The sequence below is a fragment of the Teleopsis dalmanni genome, chromosome X, assembly GCF_002237135.1.
Source record: "Teleopsis dalmanni isolate 2A chromosome X, ASM223713v2, whole genome shotgun sequence".
NCBI classification, from domain to species: Eukaryota; Metazoa; Arthropoda; class Insecta; order Diptera; family Diopsidae; genus Teleopsis; species Teleopsis dalmanni.
In genome coordinates, this window is record NC_051848.1 from 45734669 (window position 1) to 45752877 (window position 18209).

Genomic DNA, 18209 nt, shown 5'->3' on the forward strand with positions numbered 1-18209 from the left:
CCTTTGGTAAAGCTTATAATGCTACTCAGAGGGAGGTCTTGCAATTCGTCAAGATTCTCAACAAAGAAAGGCCCGAAAGTAATAAGATGGTTTCGCGCTTATGCTGGACAGACACAAAGTAGAAGCGAGGCACTTTTACCGTCCTCTCCACAACTATGACAGATGTGGTTAAAGGAAGATTTAGTCTCCTAGCATGGTTACCTAAAATACAATGACCTGTTAGTAAACTTACTACAAGACTTATACTCGTATCTCGGCGGTATTACATTTTAGCAATATTCTGTTCACCTTGCTAATTAATAAAACTCTAAAAATTTTCAATGTTAATAAACTTTTATTCAACTTTTTACAGAGAGAAAAATCGAAACGTTCTCCTCAATCAAAACAAAAAACTTAAAAATATTTGAAATTGAATTTTACTTTTTAAATTCAATAAATGCACAGCCAACTGGGTCGCCACAGTACCCCCTCCTAGCGATGGAGTACTAGCAACAACGCGACACCACAACTAAGTCGACAACACCACTCTTAATCACGAAATTCCGCTAACCTTGCTGGGAAACGCACTACTCTACCAGCTCGTGTCACTTTCGGAATCGGCAACAGGGATTCACGCCTACAATCACCAGAAGTCACTAACTGATCACCATTCAACAACGCTGAAGGCTGACGCGTTTCTGGAACAACCTGTTCAAGATCATCACACGTTAAGTACGCCGCCTTCAACCTATCATTCGAAACAGTCACCTCTCTCCCACGGCAAACAATAACAGACGTCTTCTCACTACGACTCAGCACCTCAAATGGACCTTCGTAAGGCTGCTCAAGTGGAGCTCGAGCACGATCCACTCGAAGAAAAACGTGCTTACAATTAATAACGTCACGCGGAACATACACAGATGGATGACAATGTCTTGTTGATTCAACGGATTTAACCTTAGCTAAAGCCCTTCGCAACGCCGACACAAAATCAGTCTCGGACGACTTCTGCTTGAAATCCGAAAGCATCTGCCCTGGAACACAAAGAGGATTTCCAAACAACATCTCTGAAGGACTAGCATTTAGGTCTAGTTTCGGTGTCGTTCGCAATCCCAACAACACAAGCGGAAGAGACTGCGTCCAATTACTTGAGGAATGACATCGAATGGCTGCCTTCAATGTTCTATGGAAACGTTCAACCATACCATTTGCTTGAGGATGATAAGCCGTGGTATGAAAGTGTTTCACTCCAAGCAATCTCGTCAGTTCCCGAAATACAGCAGACTCAAACTGCCGACCCAAATCAGTGGTAATAGCCTGCGGAGAACCAAAACTTGCCACCCAACCGTCGATAAAAGCCACTGCAACTTCTTCTGCCGTAATGCCCGACAGAGGCACAGCAACAGGCCACCGAGAAAAACGATCGACGCAAGTCAAACAATAACGCTTCCCCTGAGACAAAGGCAATGGACCCACAATGTCAACATGAACATGCTGGAACCGACTATCAATATCAGCAAACGAACCAATTGGTGTTTTAGTATGCCGCTGAATCTTGGACTTCTGACACGCAATGCAACTACGCACAAACACAGCTACATCCTTAACCAAACCAAGCCAAACATACCTAGCCTGCACCAATTTCCGCGTTGCTCGAATACCAGGATGAGCCAAACCATGGAGTTTTGAGAGTACCAGCTGCCGACAGTTTGCGGGAACAAAAGGACGAACACGACTGCCTGACACATCACAGTACAGTTCAATACTCGAATCCGGCAATCTCAACTTCTTCAACCCAACACCATCTTCAGACTGGCTCTTCAGCTGAGCGAGCAACTCTGCATCAGTCTTCTGCCCCTCAGCAATTAACTCAATAACATTTGCCTCCAACTGAACCGTAGCCACCCGAGACAAAGAGTCAGCCACCGTATTATCTGCACCAGCCAGATGACGAATATCAGTGCAATACTGACTAATAAACTCCAGCTGTCTTGCACGACGAGGAGATGCCTTCTCACTTATTTGCCTGAACGCAAACGTTAATGGTTTGTGATCCGTAAAAATGACGAAATCACGACCCTCTAATGCATACTTAAAATGCTGGACAGCTTGATAGATAGCAGTCAACTCACGATCATAAGCACTATACTTAGTCTGCGCTGGACTCAAACCTTTTGAATAAAATGCCAATGGCTGAGTCACACCTTTCACTACTTGTTGGAGAACAGCACCCACCGCAACGTCTGAAGCATCAGTCGTGAGCGTCAATTGTGCATCCAGAGCCATGAAGTTAAGCAACGTAGCTTGGGCAAGATCATTCTTGCAAGCCTCAAAAACCTCTACATCTTCTGGAGTCCAAGGAATCACCGACTTATCATTCTTGCGGTTACCTGGTGTAAGATGAAACAACCGCTGCTGATTCTGCACAGCGTTACGCAGAAACGGCCGATAAAAGTTCACCATGCCTAAGAATTGTCTAAGCTGTTTAACCGTTGCTGGCAGAGGAAAATCACGAACAGCTTGAACTTTACTCTCCGGAGGACGTAAACCCTTTGCACTAATAACGTGCCCAAGGAACTCGATCTCGGAACAGCCGAACTTACACTTGGCAAAATTCACGGTCAAACCAGTTTCTCTAAGTCGATCTAAAACCAGTCGCAAATGCATTCTGTGTTCTGCTTCATCTTTTGACGCAATTAAAATATCGTCGATGTACGCAAAAACGAAATTAAGATCACCTAGAGTCTCATTCATAAAACGCTGAAACGTCTGGGCAGCATTACGGAGACCGAAAGTCATAAAGCGAAACTCGAACAGGCCAAACGGAGTTGTAATAGCTGTCTTCGGAATGTCTGCCAGAGCAAGCGGTATCTGATGATACGCTTTCTGCAAATCTATCTTCGAAAACATAGTTTTACCATGAAGAATACTCGTCACATCATGAATGAACGGAATCGGATACCGATCAGGTTTAGTTTGCGCGTTGAGCATGCGATAATCGCCACACGGTCTCCAACTTCCATCGCCTTTGCGAACCATGTGAAGTGGACTTGCCCAACAGCTTTTCGAAGGTTGACAAATCCCTGTCTGGACTAAAAATTGGAATTCCTTCTTGGCTTCTTCAAGTTTGGCTCCAACTAAACGTCGGGGACGAGCAAATGACGGCGCACCAAATGTCTCGATGCAATGTTCAACCTTAGTAACTAAACCCATCCGATTTGCACTCATAATGCCTAAATCACGGTATTCATTAACCAGCTCAGCATAAGCTGAAACTGAACCACACACACGAACAGTATCTTCTTGAGACACAGCAGCCTTACCCTTCATCATCAAAGTCGTCTTCGAATCAACTAACCGCTTCCTTTTCAAATCCACTAACAAGTCATAGTGATTAAGGAAGTCGGCTCCAACAATAGGACAGCTAACATCCGCAATCACGAACGTCCACGGGAAATCTCTACGCAAACCCAAAGACAAAAGCAGTCGACGCTCGCCAAATGTTTGAATAGGCGTACCATTAGCGGCATATAAATTAACTGATGCAACACTGTTAGCCCTTTGCTTCCAACGACAGAACGACTTCGGTAAAACTGATATGTCCGCACCAGTATCAATGAGAAAAACGGTCGACGTGGCGGGATCTTTAATACTAAGTCGAGCTATACGAACACTAACCCCTTCTCGGCTCGACGACGTAGAAGGAGTGCCTAGTTTTTTGACTGATGAGAGCTTGCCACAAAACTACAGGGCTGCCGACAAGCATTAGCTCTATCACCAAACCTTTCGTGATACCAGCACCAATCTGGATGACTTCCTGGTCGGGAACGAGTTCGCCTACGCCTCCTCGATGACGATCGACTTTGCATCGACTCACTACGACGTAAATCCAAACGACTCAGACGCTGTTCGATTTGCTCAAGCCTTCGTAAAATCACAGCATTCTCAGAATAGGCTGGACAATCAGAGGCTGACGCTACAGCTATCTGTTGAAAATCACCCGCCTCGCAAATACGATCTGCTAATTTCGCCAGTTCTGCTAGTGCCACGTTCGATGCCTGCAGAATAGCGCGCACTTGTGGTGGCAAACGCTTCAGCCAAAGAGACTTAAGGAACTCATCGCTCACCTTGTCTTTAGCTAATGCTGTCAACTCCGTTAGCAACTGTGTTGGGCGTCTATCACCAAGTTCAACTTCTGACAACAACCGTTGAATCTTCCGCTGCTCGCTCTCACTGTACCGCTCTATGATGCAAGCCTTTAAATTAGCGTATCTTCCAGTTTCAGGAGGATGAAGCACTGCATCACTTACATCGGCGATAACACTTGACTCAATCGCTGCTACTACCGTGTTGAACTGTGTGATGTCACTCGTAATGGCAGCTACTGCGAATTGCGCCTCGATCTGAGCAAACCAAATCTCCGGTCGCTCGTGCCAAAACGGTGGCACCTTCACTGCTACACGGTTTACGACACTTCCACTATCAGAAGCCATTACTACACCTTCGTCTGCAACTGACATCACAACTCGATAATTAGATATTTAGCTCAGAAGTTAATATTTCTAAATTTAAACTTTTTCGAGATCACGTCGGGGTCACCAATTTAGCAATATTCTGTTCACCTTGCTAATTAATAAAACTCTAAAAATTTTCAATGTTAATAAACTTTTATTCAACTTTTTACAGAGAGAAAAATCGAAACGTTCTCCTCAATCAAAACAAAAAACTTAAAAATATTTGAAATTGAATTTTACTTTTTAAATTCAATAAATGCACAGCCAACTGGGTCGCCACAACATTATCTCAAACGGTTATAAGTTAAAAGCTCAACAAGGCATTCACTTAACTTGAGAGAAATTTGATATATTTCGTTGGTTTTACTCTAGGTAAATATAATAGCGGTATTTCCACGTACTTATATCTAAAGTGAAGCTGAGATAAAAATAATGAAGAAACAACTATATGTGTAAATGTCACATAAGTATGTTCGGCTTTATTTAAATGGGTAAAAGATTCCGAGAGTTAGCATCAGCCAAAGTCACTCATAAAAAATATGTATCATAATAATAAAAAGTGGCAATACGAAACTTCAGAAAATCTAAAACTAACTTTTGTTCTTATTTTTGCTATAATTATTTCAATAAATTGAAATTTTTAATAAAAGATGGGATAACTCTGCGATATGCAAGCAACTGTATGCAATCTGTCCAGTTTCCATTCAAAAGAAATGCAATATTCTCTTTGAGATGCCTACTATATCAGTCTTACAGTAGGTTTACTTACAGGTTACTGCAGACTAGGGAACCATGCTCGAAGATTGAATCTTCCTTTCAATCATACCTGTCGCAGCTGAGAGAATAAAACAGTTTCTCATCTACTCTGTATTTGTACAGCTCATGCAGGACGACGACTCAACAGTTTAGGAGCTCTCTTTCTTGAGGATCTTGATCAATTAGAAGACTTACCACTGAAAAGCATTCTAAGCTTCGCTAAAAATTTTAAGTGGTTCTAAACTTCAAGATTCCTCTATGTACGGTAACACAATGAGCCAATAGGCCTATGTGGATCGCCGGTATAACCCAACCTAACCTGTTTAAATAAATAATTCACTCTAACAATTATACCACTTGATCACATTTTCTTTCGGGTGCTTGTAAACCACACTATTACATATAATTGATGCATTTGCTTGGAGCTAGATAGATTCATATGGAGAGACACGACCAAACTATTTATAACTCAATTTTTATTATAATTTTTCGAAATTTTTTTGGATATTTTATTGGGATATTTCTGTTAAGAAATATCTGTTAAGAAAACACTATATAACTACACAATTTGGAAAAATAAAATCTGTTCAAGTATTAACACTGAAACAAGGAAACATGAATTTAAACATTTGTGTCAAAAGCATTAATAGGTTTTTTTATAGATAAAGGGATTATAAAAGAGTCTTGAGAAAGGATATTTATTAACTCATAAGCTTAAGAGACTTATAAGAGAAATAACCGAGTCTTCAACAATGTCGTACTACGAATTCAATACTCGTCACAGAGTTAAGAGGTCGCAAATAATTTTTTTAATTTATCAAAATTTAATATAAGAAAATAAATAAATAGTAATAACCTGTAATATCTGTATCTAACTGTATGGTCATTCAAAATATTTTTAAATTTTTTGAGTATTTAGATGTTTAACGCATTTAATACAATAAAAATATGTCTTTACAATTTGAATAGATAGAACATATAAGCAAACGTTCATTGACATAGTGAATCAATTCTGAAATGTAAATACGTATTTGTTGGATTTCAAATTTGATCCGGAATATCTTCACGCAAATCTTAACGAGCCCTGCAATACTTTTCATACTGTCAGTTATCTGTGAGAAATGCCAATTTTTCAATTTTTTGGCATATCGTAATTTGGAAAATTTTGTAACATATGTCAATTTATGCCATATATTTTACCTAATATGGCACGTTCTGCATACCAGGATACAATGCAAATACGAATACGAATAACTTGTAAAAACTCAGTCAGGCGCAAGCACATACATTTTTGAATTATGGCTTGGAAAAAAAGCAACCAAATATCAGGAAAACGATATCTGCTTTCAAAGGTTTAACGAAAACTCAATTGAATTGAGGCTAAAAAAAAAACTGGCAGGGATGAGTTCGAAAGCCGAATCAAGTGGAATGTATGGACACGTATCTAATCACCTGGAAATAATGAATTGCCAAGGGTAACAAAGACAAGAGTTAAATGTGAATGATTTTCATCCGCATTTTTCAGGGATCAATGCCGCCATTTAAAGAATCAATTTTCCTGCTTTTATACAATATTTTGTAGGGTTCTAATGAAAATGAACTGTTTATAGATTTCGTATATCGGTCACAGGAAATTTGGACAAATCAATGATATCTTATTATATAAAATATTTTCCAATTTCCACAAAAATGTCACTGATTCAAATAATAAACAAATAAATTAAGCACTTTTATGGTATCATATTTTATTGTTATGATTCAGTGTTTTAACAAAAAAAAAATATAGACTTTTTCCTATAAGTCTATATGGAAGTATGTAAGTATAAGTATATACATTTCCAATATACACCCGTATATGCAAATCAAAAATTTAATTTTACTTAATAAATATAACATATAACTTAATAAATAACATAGGTCTATTATTCACTATTATTATGTCTATGTTCCCATATACCCCGTTTTCTTTATTAAAGCCCTTAAGATGAGATCGCATACGCATACAACTGATAAGATAAGGCATACGTGGCAACTTGTCTTACAGAAAAGATCTTCTCACTAAAATTTCGACTCTTGTGATAACACTGTTTTTACACATACATAGTTCTGATATATATATGTGAATACATATAGATATATATAAACGTACAGTAACAGGAGATCAATTCATGAGGATTTGGTTTTCTTTTTAGTACGGAAACAGTGTAAATATATCCGAGTTTTAACCATTTCAAATAATATTAAAAAGTCATTTATAATTGTAATTTAACATCAGTTATGACTATTTTTAGATAAATAGATCTATTAAAAATAGATAGATTTTTTAATAGATTTTACTGTGGTATTTAATAGAGAAGTTTCGAAAAGTAGTGATCAACAACAAAATTTATTATTTTTAATTTTTAGCTGACCATAGAGCTATTTTTAGTATTGCCGAATTTCTATCATTTGTAGTCTTAAAATTATTTCTTATATTTTTTTTTATTCGTGAATAATTTTTTGAAACTGCAAGTATCAAAGGATGAACGCATACCCTGCAAAAAATTTAATTAATTAAAATAATATAAAAAAATTTTTTGTTGTTGTAGTTCACTACTTTTCAAAACCTTTCTCTTCAATATTAATTTGAAAATATATTAAAAACACTCTTAACTTGACATATTCTCACTACAATTATATATTTTATAATCATAGTATTTTATTTTTTTTGAGTAAAAAATTTGTAGATATATGTATGTACCCGTCAAATACTTCAATTTATTTTCTTTTTTTAAATGATTTTTAAAATACATGTATATAAAGGTATATTGTACATAAAGTAAGCATTGACAAAAGAATTATAGATAAAAACAAAAGCAATTAATTTGAGTAGAAAATCCATTTCAGTCGCAATTGATGAATAACAAACAGAAATGGATTATACCTTAACAAAGCTTCGAAATCACGATTTTTAAATTATAAAATAAATCCAATTAAAATTTTTGAATACAAGACAAAACATAAAACCGCACCAATTGAAATCTACGCCTTTTAACACTAATTATGCATTCTACTCTAAAAGGGAAAACTCTATTGTCGAGTAATTCAATGTCACTTGGCTGCTGAAAAAATTTGATTCATTACGGCACTTAAGCACTTCACCCATAAGCGACTCGCATCCGACTTCAAGTATCTACAAGTTTCGATCTTATGAGTTTATTGTGTAATCGCTTCGATACTCTGACACCTACAAATATTTATGATACTCAGCTGATGCAAAGTGGCTGCATTTGCTGACCTAACATAGCAGCCTGTGAAGACTAAACACATATTCCGATAAACTAGCAAGTAATGTTTGCCCTCAAGCCAATCTCTTAATGTATACTGTAATACGTAGAGTATTATATAGCGTTGAATTTAAGTGTTTCTTATCTCCGCAGTTCGGTTAAGATCTTTTCTAAATTTTCCTACTTATACAAACAAACTTGCCCACGAAAAAGATTTTTTTCGATAGAAAAACAGCAACAAAACAATTAATCTTCATTGGAATTCATTGCATCTCGACTATGCAGTGCTTCTAACTCAAGAAGATCGCACTAGGTGAAGAAGAGAAACGCTAAAGGCTTAAGACCTAAGTTAAAGGTTTCATTTAAATGGTTTTCTGTAGATTCATCACATTACAAATTATGGCATTTACCAGGTAGTCGAATTTGTTTAAAATGACATGTCGTCCCTACTTTTTTTACAAATGAACGAAGACCACAAAAACTATCTAAGCAAGAAGACTGAAAGCAGTTAATACTGGTAATTTACACGTTAAACCTACTTATTACACTACAGTGTGACGGAATTATTTATATGATTTTAAAAGAATTCAAAATTTTTACTTGGGTTCAATGGTAATACAATTTTAATTGCTTAAATTTAATTTAAAAAATTGCAGGAATAATCTTCCGGATTTATTTCATTTTTAAAATAGTTTTTAAAAAGTTTTTTAAAAAGCTCTGTTTAGTTATGTTAATTTTAGAAAGCATACCTAAATTTCGAAAAAAATTAGAAACCTTATTCGTCTCTATTTAAAAAAATTACTCTTATTATCATTCTAATTCTTTTCTTCATATTACCACATATTTTTTAAAAACAAAAGCCTTTGATCAATATCTTTTCTTATTCCACGATTCCTAAATCTCGGAAACCCAAATCTAATGATAGATATAAGCCGATTTACCCATTTTAAACAACGTTTTTCATTTCTATATATTTCCTAAGTTTTCCAGATATCGAAGTTTAAAATTGAAAGTTGAAATACTATAGTAATAATATACATATGGTATGGTATATCGTTCCATACAAATCATATCCAATAAACACGCTCTTTACATCGAATAATTAAGAAAGAAAAAAGTATTCAAAGAAATAAAAAATAAAAAAAAAAGATCATTTTGCTAGTATTCTATTAATTATTATAGAGATGACAACTTGAACTTAAAGGGTTTGATGCATTATAGTCATATTTTTAAAACAGTTATATCAAACATCGTTTTAAATTCTTCATGTATGTGCTGCTCTTTTTCCTGATAGATTGGTTAAGTTTCTTGTTTCCGGGAATAAGGATCTAATTGAAGTGAATATTTAAGTTGTATATACTGAGGAGCATTTACTACAGAGTAAAAAATTTTGTTCTTCTTGCGATTTTGTTCTCCATCCGAAATAGTCACTAATCATTACTGATATGCCAGAATAGCTAGAAACTTATTAGACAGTAAAGTCGTAGTTTTTGCTGACACAATTTTACGTGCACTTCCATTAATGGACTAGTTTTAATAACGTAATCGAATTGAATACAGCAATATTAATTTTCTTCTTCATTTTTATCTACTACTACAACTTCTTTTTCTTATTCATCATCATCTTTTTCTTCTGCTTCCTCTTCTTCTAATTTTAATTTTCACCTACTTGTTCTTCTTCATCATCATCATCTTCTTCTTCTACTACTTACTACCTCTTCTTCTTTTTTCTTCTTTTCTTCTACTTTTTTGCTTCTATTTCTAATTCTTTTTCTTATACACCTTTTACTTCTTCTTTATCTTTTTCTTTTTTTTTTCTTTTTCTTTTTCTTGTACTTCTTTTTCTTGTACTTCTTTTTCTTGTACTTCTTTTTCTTGTACTTCTTTTTTTTCTTCTTTTTCTTTTTCGTTTACTTCTTCTTTTTCATCTACTTCTTTTTCTTCTACTTCTTCTCCTTTTATTCTAATTTTCATCTTCTTCTTCATCATCATTATCTTCTTTTTCTTCTTTTTATTTTGTTTCTTCTTTTTCTTTTTCTTCTCTTTATTCTTCTTATTATTCTTATTTTTATCCTACGGCCTCCTCTGCATCTACTTCATTCATGAAACATAGTTGTATCTCTAGATGGAATATTCTTATTCTATTTTCATTTATTTCCAGAAATGATAGGAAAATGTATTCAAACTCTTTTCAATAAGAATTTGTTAAAGAAAATCACTTCGTACTATGTGATAGATGATGTAGCATAGATGATGTAGCACAGTTTATAATGTCTGATTCTTTGTTAATTAATATTTCTATTAATTTTAATAATATAATATATAATAAATTAGCGAAAAAATGAAAACAATACGAGTATCTATACAACAATATCACTACAATCAGTTGCTTTTCGATTAAAAAAAATGGATCACTTGATTAAGAGAAATTCGTTAGGCTTCTTTTATTTGTACATAACCTCAAAAAAAGAAAAAAAACAACAAAAACGTTTAAACAATAAAAACGTGCTTTGCGGTTATTTTTAACCGCGGCATTGTTGATCAGAAATGTCGATCTAATGTCAGTCGACATGTACGGAGTGCGACTAATTTCGGTGCTACTTTGCTAGCAATTCAAAAGCAAACAAAGCAATACAATTTAACGTTGCCGCCATCAATCATTTTCAACTTAAAACCGAAAATGTTTTATTTTTTCTACAAATGCGTTGAATTTATCAAAAGTATGAAAAAATAATATAAAAATGTCAAAAATACTTTCACTCGACATGAATACAGCTAATTCGGTCTTTCCATATTTACGTTTTCCATTCTGTCTCGCATAGTTCAAATGGAGTCCACCGAATTACGCATATGTTTTGGTCTTTGTGTCGTAAATACGATACCGTAAAGCGTTTTAGTATCTCTTAATGCCGTTTTGTAAAGTACTCAAGAACTATTATTTAGTGTTTTATGTCTCATCGCATGAAGAGATGCTAAATGCTGAGAGATTAACTTATGTTGTGTTAAAGAAAAGCGATGTTCTGATATTCTGGAAAAGGTCAGAGAGAAAAGGCATTGAAATAAAAATATTTCAAACTTAGAAGTTTCACAATGAAATTTATAAGCCAATAACAATTGTATATTTATGCAAATCGCTTTAAAAGCATTTATTGATTCTATTTTATCATTCAATTCTGTCACAAATCAGATTCAGCATCTTCTTGGATGACTCATTTTTATGATTTAATTAACACAGCGAAATTTCAGGAACAAAAACATTACTCAATGCTATAAACATGATTTATCTTAAAAAAACAGAGAAGGGATTACAATAATAGTTTCAAAAAAAAAATTTTATTCATTAACTGCCCACACAACATTACTTTAATCAAAAGTATCTTGCAGATACAAGTGAAAACAACTTCAATAATCTCTCAACCTCATTTGCTTATCGAAACTCACACATGATATCTATGCGTACGTGTTGAGTGTGAAATTCGAATTGCTGGTGGGCAGATACTAGTCTAAGGCAGTGTTTCTTTGACTTAAAACTGATTCTTAGAACTCTACATCATATACGAGTATATCTTGTCAGCAATTTTTTGACGGCAAATCGTTCAATCCATTATTAGTTTGTGACAAGGGAAATGTCATAAAATGTATTGTTTTTTTTTCGACATAAAAAAACTGAGTTGCAAAATATTTTTAAAAAAAATGATTAATTTTTTGTGACTGAAATAATGTAAGAAATCAAATTGACAATTAAAAAATTATGTTCTCATAAATCAACACTCATAAATTTAGTACTCCACCACTCATATATATAATACAAACAAATAAAGTCAATTTTAAATTTGAAGGTTTTATTCAAATTAGCTTTTCCAACAATTTATTATATATTTATGGATTTTTAAACAAGCTACTTTATCTCAACAAATAAATCTCCTGAGCGTCTTTGGACCCACTTCAGTTTTGACAATTATAAGTTCGAAGTGATAAAAGAATTTGTTTAGCGTAAATACCAAAAATTACGGCGATCTACAGATTCAACGAAGAATCACTTTTGCCAACAGATGTTACTTCGGGCTAAGAAGACAATTGAGAAATAAAGACCTCTCTTAATAAACAAAAATCACGCTCTACAAGTCTTTTATCAAGCCATCTCTTAAGATTTCTTGCAAAGAATATAAAAGTAAAACGACTATTGATCGCTGATTATATACCTATAGTGGCTTAATATCTGCTGACCTACCATTGCAACCAACAATCAGGAAAACTAATAGTTCCAAGCCACTTTTAAAATATTTGCACTACCCAAATATTAATAATATTATTTTATATTATTTATTCTTCTTATTTATTATTTATTCTAGTTATCCTTCTTTCTTTATTTCCCCAAATCTCTCTTTTTATAGTAAGTCTGTCAATTAATTGTACTTCTTTATATTTTTTCCTTCTTGCTTATATGTATACATTAAGACCCATTTCTATCTATTATAGTATTTATAGTGGGAATGGTAATTAATTATTTCTAGTTGGTAATTACACAAATGTTTGTTGACGGTTTATGGTTTTTTTTAATATATTAAATTCATCACGATATTTAAAATATATAATGTAGCTAAGACGAACCAAATTTTAAAAATGTTTTACAAGATATGAACATTTTCCATAAAGAGAAACAAAAATTAGATGCTTCTTATATAAACTTAAAATTGGTTAGACATGACAATCTAATCTACTTTCAAGAGAACAATAAACTTTCAGCTTTAGGACCTGAATGGATCTCAAATTTTTTAATTTCATTACGCATTAATGGATTTAGATTCCTCATTACTCTATTAGGTTTCTAAGGTATTTTAATTATATGGTTATTTGTAAAATCTAGGATCGTATATCTTGCATGTCCAGAAAATGTATAAAATGATAGGAAAACCCATAATGATATGCCTATCAGAACCGAAATCCAGAAATGAAAGTGAACGTTAACAAAAATAAAGTTGAATAAAGCAATCATACGAAAGTAAGACAATTATATCACAAGAAAGTGTGGGCAATGTTTGAACAGGTCGACCTCGGCTAATGAGGGTGCGATCCGTTATTACAGAAAGTCAGCATAAGATGCCATTTTTTGTACAGGACAGGGGTGGATATAGAGATTTTGTTTACATACTTTACTTCTAGTTTTTTCTCTTTGACTTAAATGGGTCGAATCGAGTCTTTTCCACGGTACACTATTACGCGCTACATTCTTAGAATTTCTAACTCCATGATGATCTTTTAAGTCTAACAGTCGATTATTGAATAATTGATAATATCACAACGAGCCAAAAATTGTGCTTAAGTTAATTGTGATGCACAGCAATGCCATTCTAGCTTAACCCTTGAACTCTCGGAAACATATTTAAGTGAGTAACTTATTTAGCCATAACAATCCGTTACCGGGGTTTCGACGTTAGCTTTTAGAGCCACTGCATAGTACTTTTATGTTAACATTTTTATTATATTATTTTCTATTTAAATATTATATAAATATTAAAGGCGCCTTATTACAATTTAAAATCATAGATTTTTTAATTAATTTATAGAATTGTTGATAAGTTATTACTGGATAATAATATTAAAATTATTTTTATTAATTTATAAAATATATAATATATGGATAAATAAAACAACTTAAATAATTAAAAAATTAAAATTTTTAGACGTGATCAGCGAAATTCTTCAAGAAAAGAGTTGAAGGTTTTATTTAAGATAATAAGTTATAATATTTCTTGATTAATAAGAGTTTGTTAAAATATCATAAATCTATATATTCTCTTAGCGTTTTATTGGTATTGCAAAGAATTTACAAACTTAAACAAGAAGTAAAGATTATTTGTTGAAATTTTCCCAAATGTTGAAATTTTTTATTATAAGTCCAAACCTTAAAGTTCAGGAAAGTACTAATAGCGATAGCGGAATAAGGAATAAAGGAATAAAATATTAGGGCAACTGATAAGGCAATCCAAAGCATTATACAAAATAAATATTTACAAATGTTTAAAGTGTGCATTGGTGACGTTCGCAGTAAGACAAAATGCATGAAATAATGTTTAAAAGCATCCAAAAAAGATGACACAAAGGACGATGTCCCGGCGTTATGCTACAAATCATTAATCTTCTAGCGCGAAATTTTCTAATGTTCTCAACACGGAGAGCACAAAATGTTGTTGCGCGATAATTTTAGGATTAGTTCAAGTCAATTGCATTTTTGCACTTTCCTGGATGCAAACATTAAATTCTGTGGCCAAAGGGGATGTGCCAGTACACTTTTTATTACGAAATCAAAACATAATCAAAAGTGCACATACAGGGTCATCAAAATGAACGCATGCACTGCTCACTGCTTTGTTGGAAATGGAACGGATCTAATGCAGCACACGTGCTGACCTGTGGCGGTATCAATAACGGTGGTGTTGAATGTGGGTAGTGCGGGATAACGGAAGGGTGGCGTTATTTCGAATGCATCATCTTTATTATGTACTCGAAGGGATTTGCTAAAATTGTTCAAGTTCCTGGTAATCACAACAACTATAATCTATGGCATAAACAGAACGTTGTGAAATAATAATTTAGCTCGAGTAGAGTACACTTTACGCTACACCTCATGCTGTGCTGCGGAGAAATAAAAAGAAAGTAACAATGTCTATCAGTTTTTCCAGAAGATTTCAGTTTGATTTCATTACACATAAAATAGAAAGTTGAATTTCGCATAAACAGAAAGTGTGCGCTCGTCCAGATTAAAGTTGAACAAAAGTTTATGACGGTGAAGAGATTTTCTAAGAAACTTAACACTTCCATAAATCAATTTTACTATCTTAATGAGCCTTTAAAACAAGAGAACTGATCAAGTTTTTCTATTTCTTAAATAATAGTAGAGTAAAAAGTATTGATACGGAATGGGTATAATTATAGCAGAACAATATGTAGTTGTATTATAAACCATCTGCTTGCCATCTTTAACACACTTAGCAGAAGTTATTTATAGTGTTTTGTAGTCTTTATAATGATACCCTTACCATGAAATATTTAGAAGATCAGTATTGCTTCGGTGATATATATATTTATATATATTTGTAAATATATTAACCGTATATATAAACTGTAAACCATGTAATATATATACGTGGTTTATGGTTTATGGTATATCGATATCGATAGTATCGATAAAGAATGATACTACTGTTGCCTTGTAGAAACATTTTAAGTTATGTTGCAGCTAAAAAAATCCCTATATAAATATATATCTAACATACCATGACATAATATATATACACATATATATAAACTGATTTAAAGTTACATTATAATTTTTGTGAAAACTAAGAAAATTTAAAAATGCAACATTTTTGGCCCAACATTTCTAAGGGTTCCGAAAGGCCGATTGGGCTAAAATTAGAAAAACCATCTTAAAAACAAAGCTTTAGGAAAATATCATTTCAATGCCTCTACTAGCTCAGAAAATAACGAATTTTAAGCTGCTAACTTCTGTTTTGGGATACTAAGCGCTGGAGGCTGGAGCGCTGAAACGCTGAAGCGCTGGAGCTTCACATATTATCATATTATTGACTAACATATATGTTTTCAATATGAAAACTATAGGGTTGTATTATTATATGTATATATATATATGACTTTAGTGAAAGCTAAATTCACCATCGCTGCAGATCTAATTCTAATGTGTTATTTACTAATTAGTAATAAAAGTTACTAAGGAATAATAATCAAACCCATTTTCTGACTCAAAAATCAATGCTCTTTTGTAAATGTGTAAAGGTTAAAGGTAAAAAATATTTTTAAAAGTTTTTATTTGTAATTAAACTAATCAAACTTTCTAATTGAAACAATGGAATTTATGTTTTACAAGTGTATAAACTTAGAACTTGCCTAAGCTCTTATAAAGTACAAATAAATTTGTCGGCTTAAAGTTAAAGTACAAAAACATTACAAGTACAATTTTCAGAAACTCAAAGGGTAGAGTTTGGACTCTGCACTGATTTTCATTGATTGGTTCCCCTGCTCAAGCACTATTGTAATTTGTTTAAATTAATATTAATTTCATTGTAATTAGGCGGTCTTTAGCAAAAATAACAACGCAATACCCAAACCAATCGTTTCTCTAATTAAAATTGTCCATAAATAAAACAACATAAATCCGAGTATGTGTCTCACACATAATTACGTGCGCGCGGCTTCACACCCTTGGTCACAACTTCCACACACTCGAATTTATAACGCCAATAAATTTTCCAGTGCCAAAAAGAAACCCGAAAAAAACCCAAAAATACAGAGAAAATCTTCTACTTTAGCTGCGGTTATTGTTCGGTGACAAAATTCGAGTTTACCGTAAACGTGATTAGATTCACCAAGTGCTCCTTCCCAATATTGAATAAATTTATTTGGAATTCGAAAATTTCATCATGCAATAATTGTTGTAATGCGGGCGTTATTATTGCCAGCTTATGCAGCCAGCCTAATCGTCGTTAAAAGCCAAGCACTTGAGCAGGAGCGTGGGATATTATCCAAGAAATATTGAAGACGTCCACTGACTATTAATGTGGCGATGAAATTCTTGAGGCGGAAGTTTTCGGCATTCAAAAGTAGTAAAAAATAATCCAGGAAAATATTAAAATAATGATCGAAAACGTCAAGCAGGTGTTTTCCTTTTACCTTTTGCCCTTTACTTCAATTTTTCTTTTATTTTTCTTTTATTTCTCATTTATTTTTCATTTATTTATTTTTTTTCTTCGATGCAAATGCATTTTGTTACATTGACCCAAGATATTTTCTATATGATGGCTTTCTTATATTAGATATGATAATAAGTTCTTAGGAAGATATTATCCTGAAATAATTTTTGCATTGATTTCATCATAGGTTCATAATTACATGTACATTCAAAATAAATAGTCTTACAATAACTTAAAAATAGTTTCTTAATTAAGGGAATGAAAGTAATAACTTTTCCTAACTACCTAGATAAATCCCTTTATATTATTATGACGACATGCTATACGAAATTTGTATCCCGGTAAGGAAATATTGGAAACCAATAACCCATGCAATGAGTTTTATCCCTTCAGAGAATTTAAATTTCAAATTTAGAAAAAAAACAACACATGTCGATAATAAGTTGATAAAAAATTTAATGGATTCAATGGCATAAATCATTTCCGGCAGTATATGTTACAGAAATATTTCAGCAAATACTCCTATGCTCAATTGCTGCACCTATGCTCCAATAGCACCTATCTAATGACAATTGTGATGTCCTTGCTAGGAATTGGAACGCTACTAAAACAGAGGTGTTGTTAATCAACAGTAGGAAGAAGATTGAAAGTATCTCAATTAAAGTCCGTGGCGTTCACATATGTTCTAGGTGAGACGGGTTACATTAATCGTTTTTATCTCTATGTTTTATCTTTGTTTAACCATTTACTGTTCCAGATAAAATAAAAGAGTTCCAGTCAGTTCGCCGTCTGTAAGACGTTAAATTCATATCGTCTGTATTTTTTAATAACAAAAATAAAAAAAAAATTGGTAAATCATATGTTCTATCCATCATCGCAACTTCCCAACAATCCACATGTTGGAATAGCCCACAGTTGAAACATCGGTACATAAATTCAAGGCAACGTTAATACTCTAGTAAGGACACTAATTGCAGATCTGC

General features: G+C 33.3%; 1 protein-coding gene across 1 annotated transcript in view; it reads right to left on the reverse strand.

Moving 5' to 3' along the window:
* Positions 1 to 3689: 3689 nt before the first annotated feature.
* LOC119688362 overlaps positions 3690 to 18209 on the reverse strand; it is a 65542-nt gene continuing 51022 nt past the window's right edge. The window contains exon 2 of the mRNA XM_038103040.1: positions 3690 to 4382. Within this exon, the coding sequence (XP_037958968.1) occupies positions 3690 to 4382 (693 nt within the window). The remainder of the gene's footprint in view (positions 4383 to 18209) is intronic.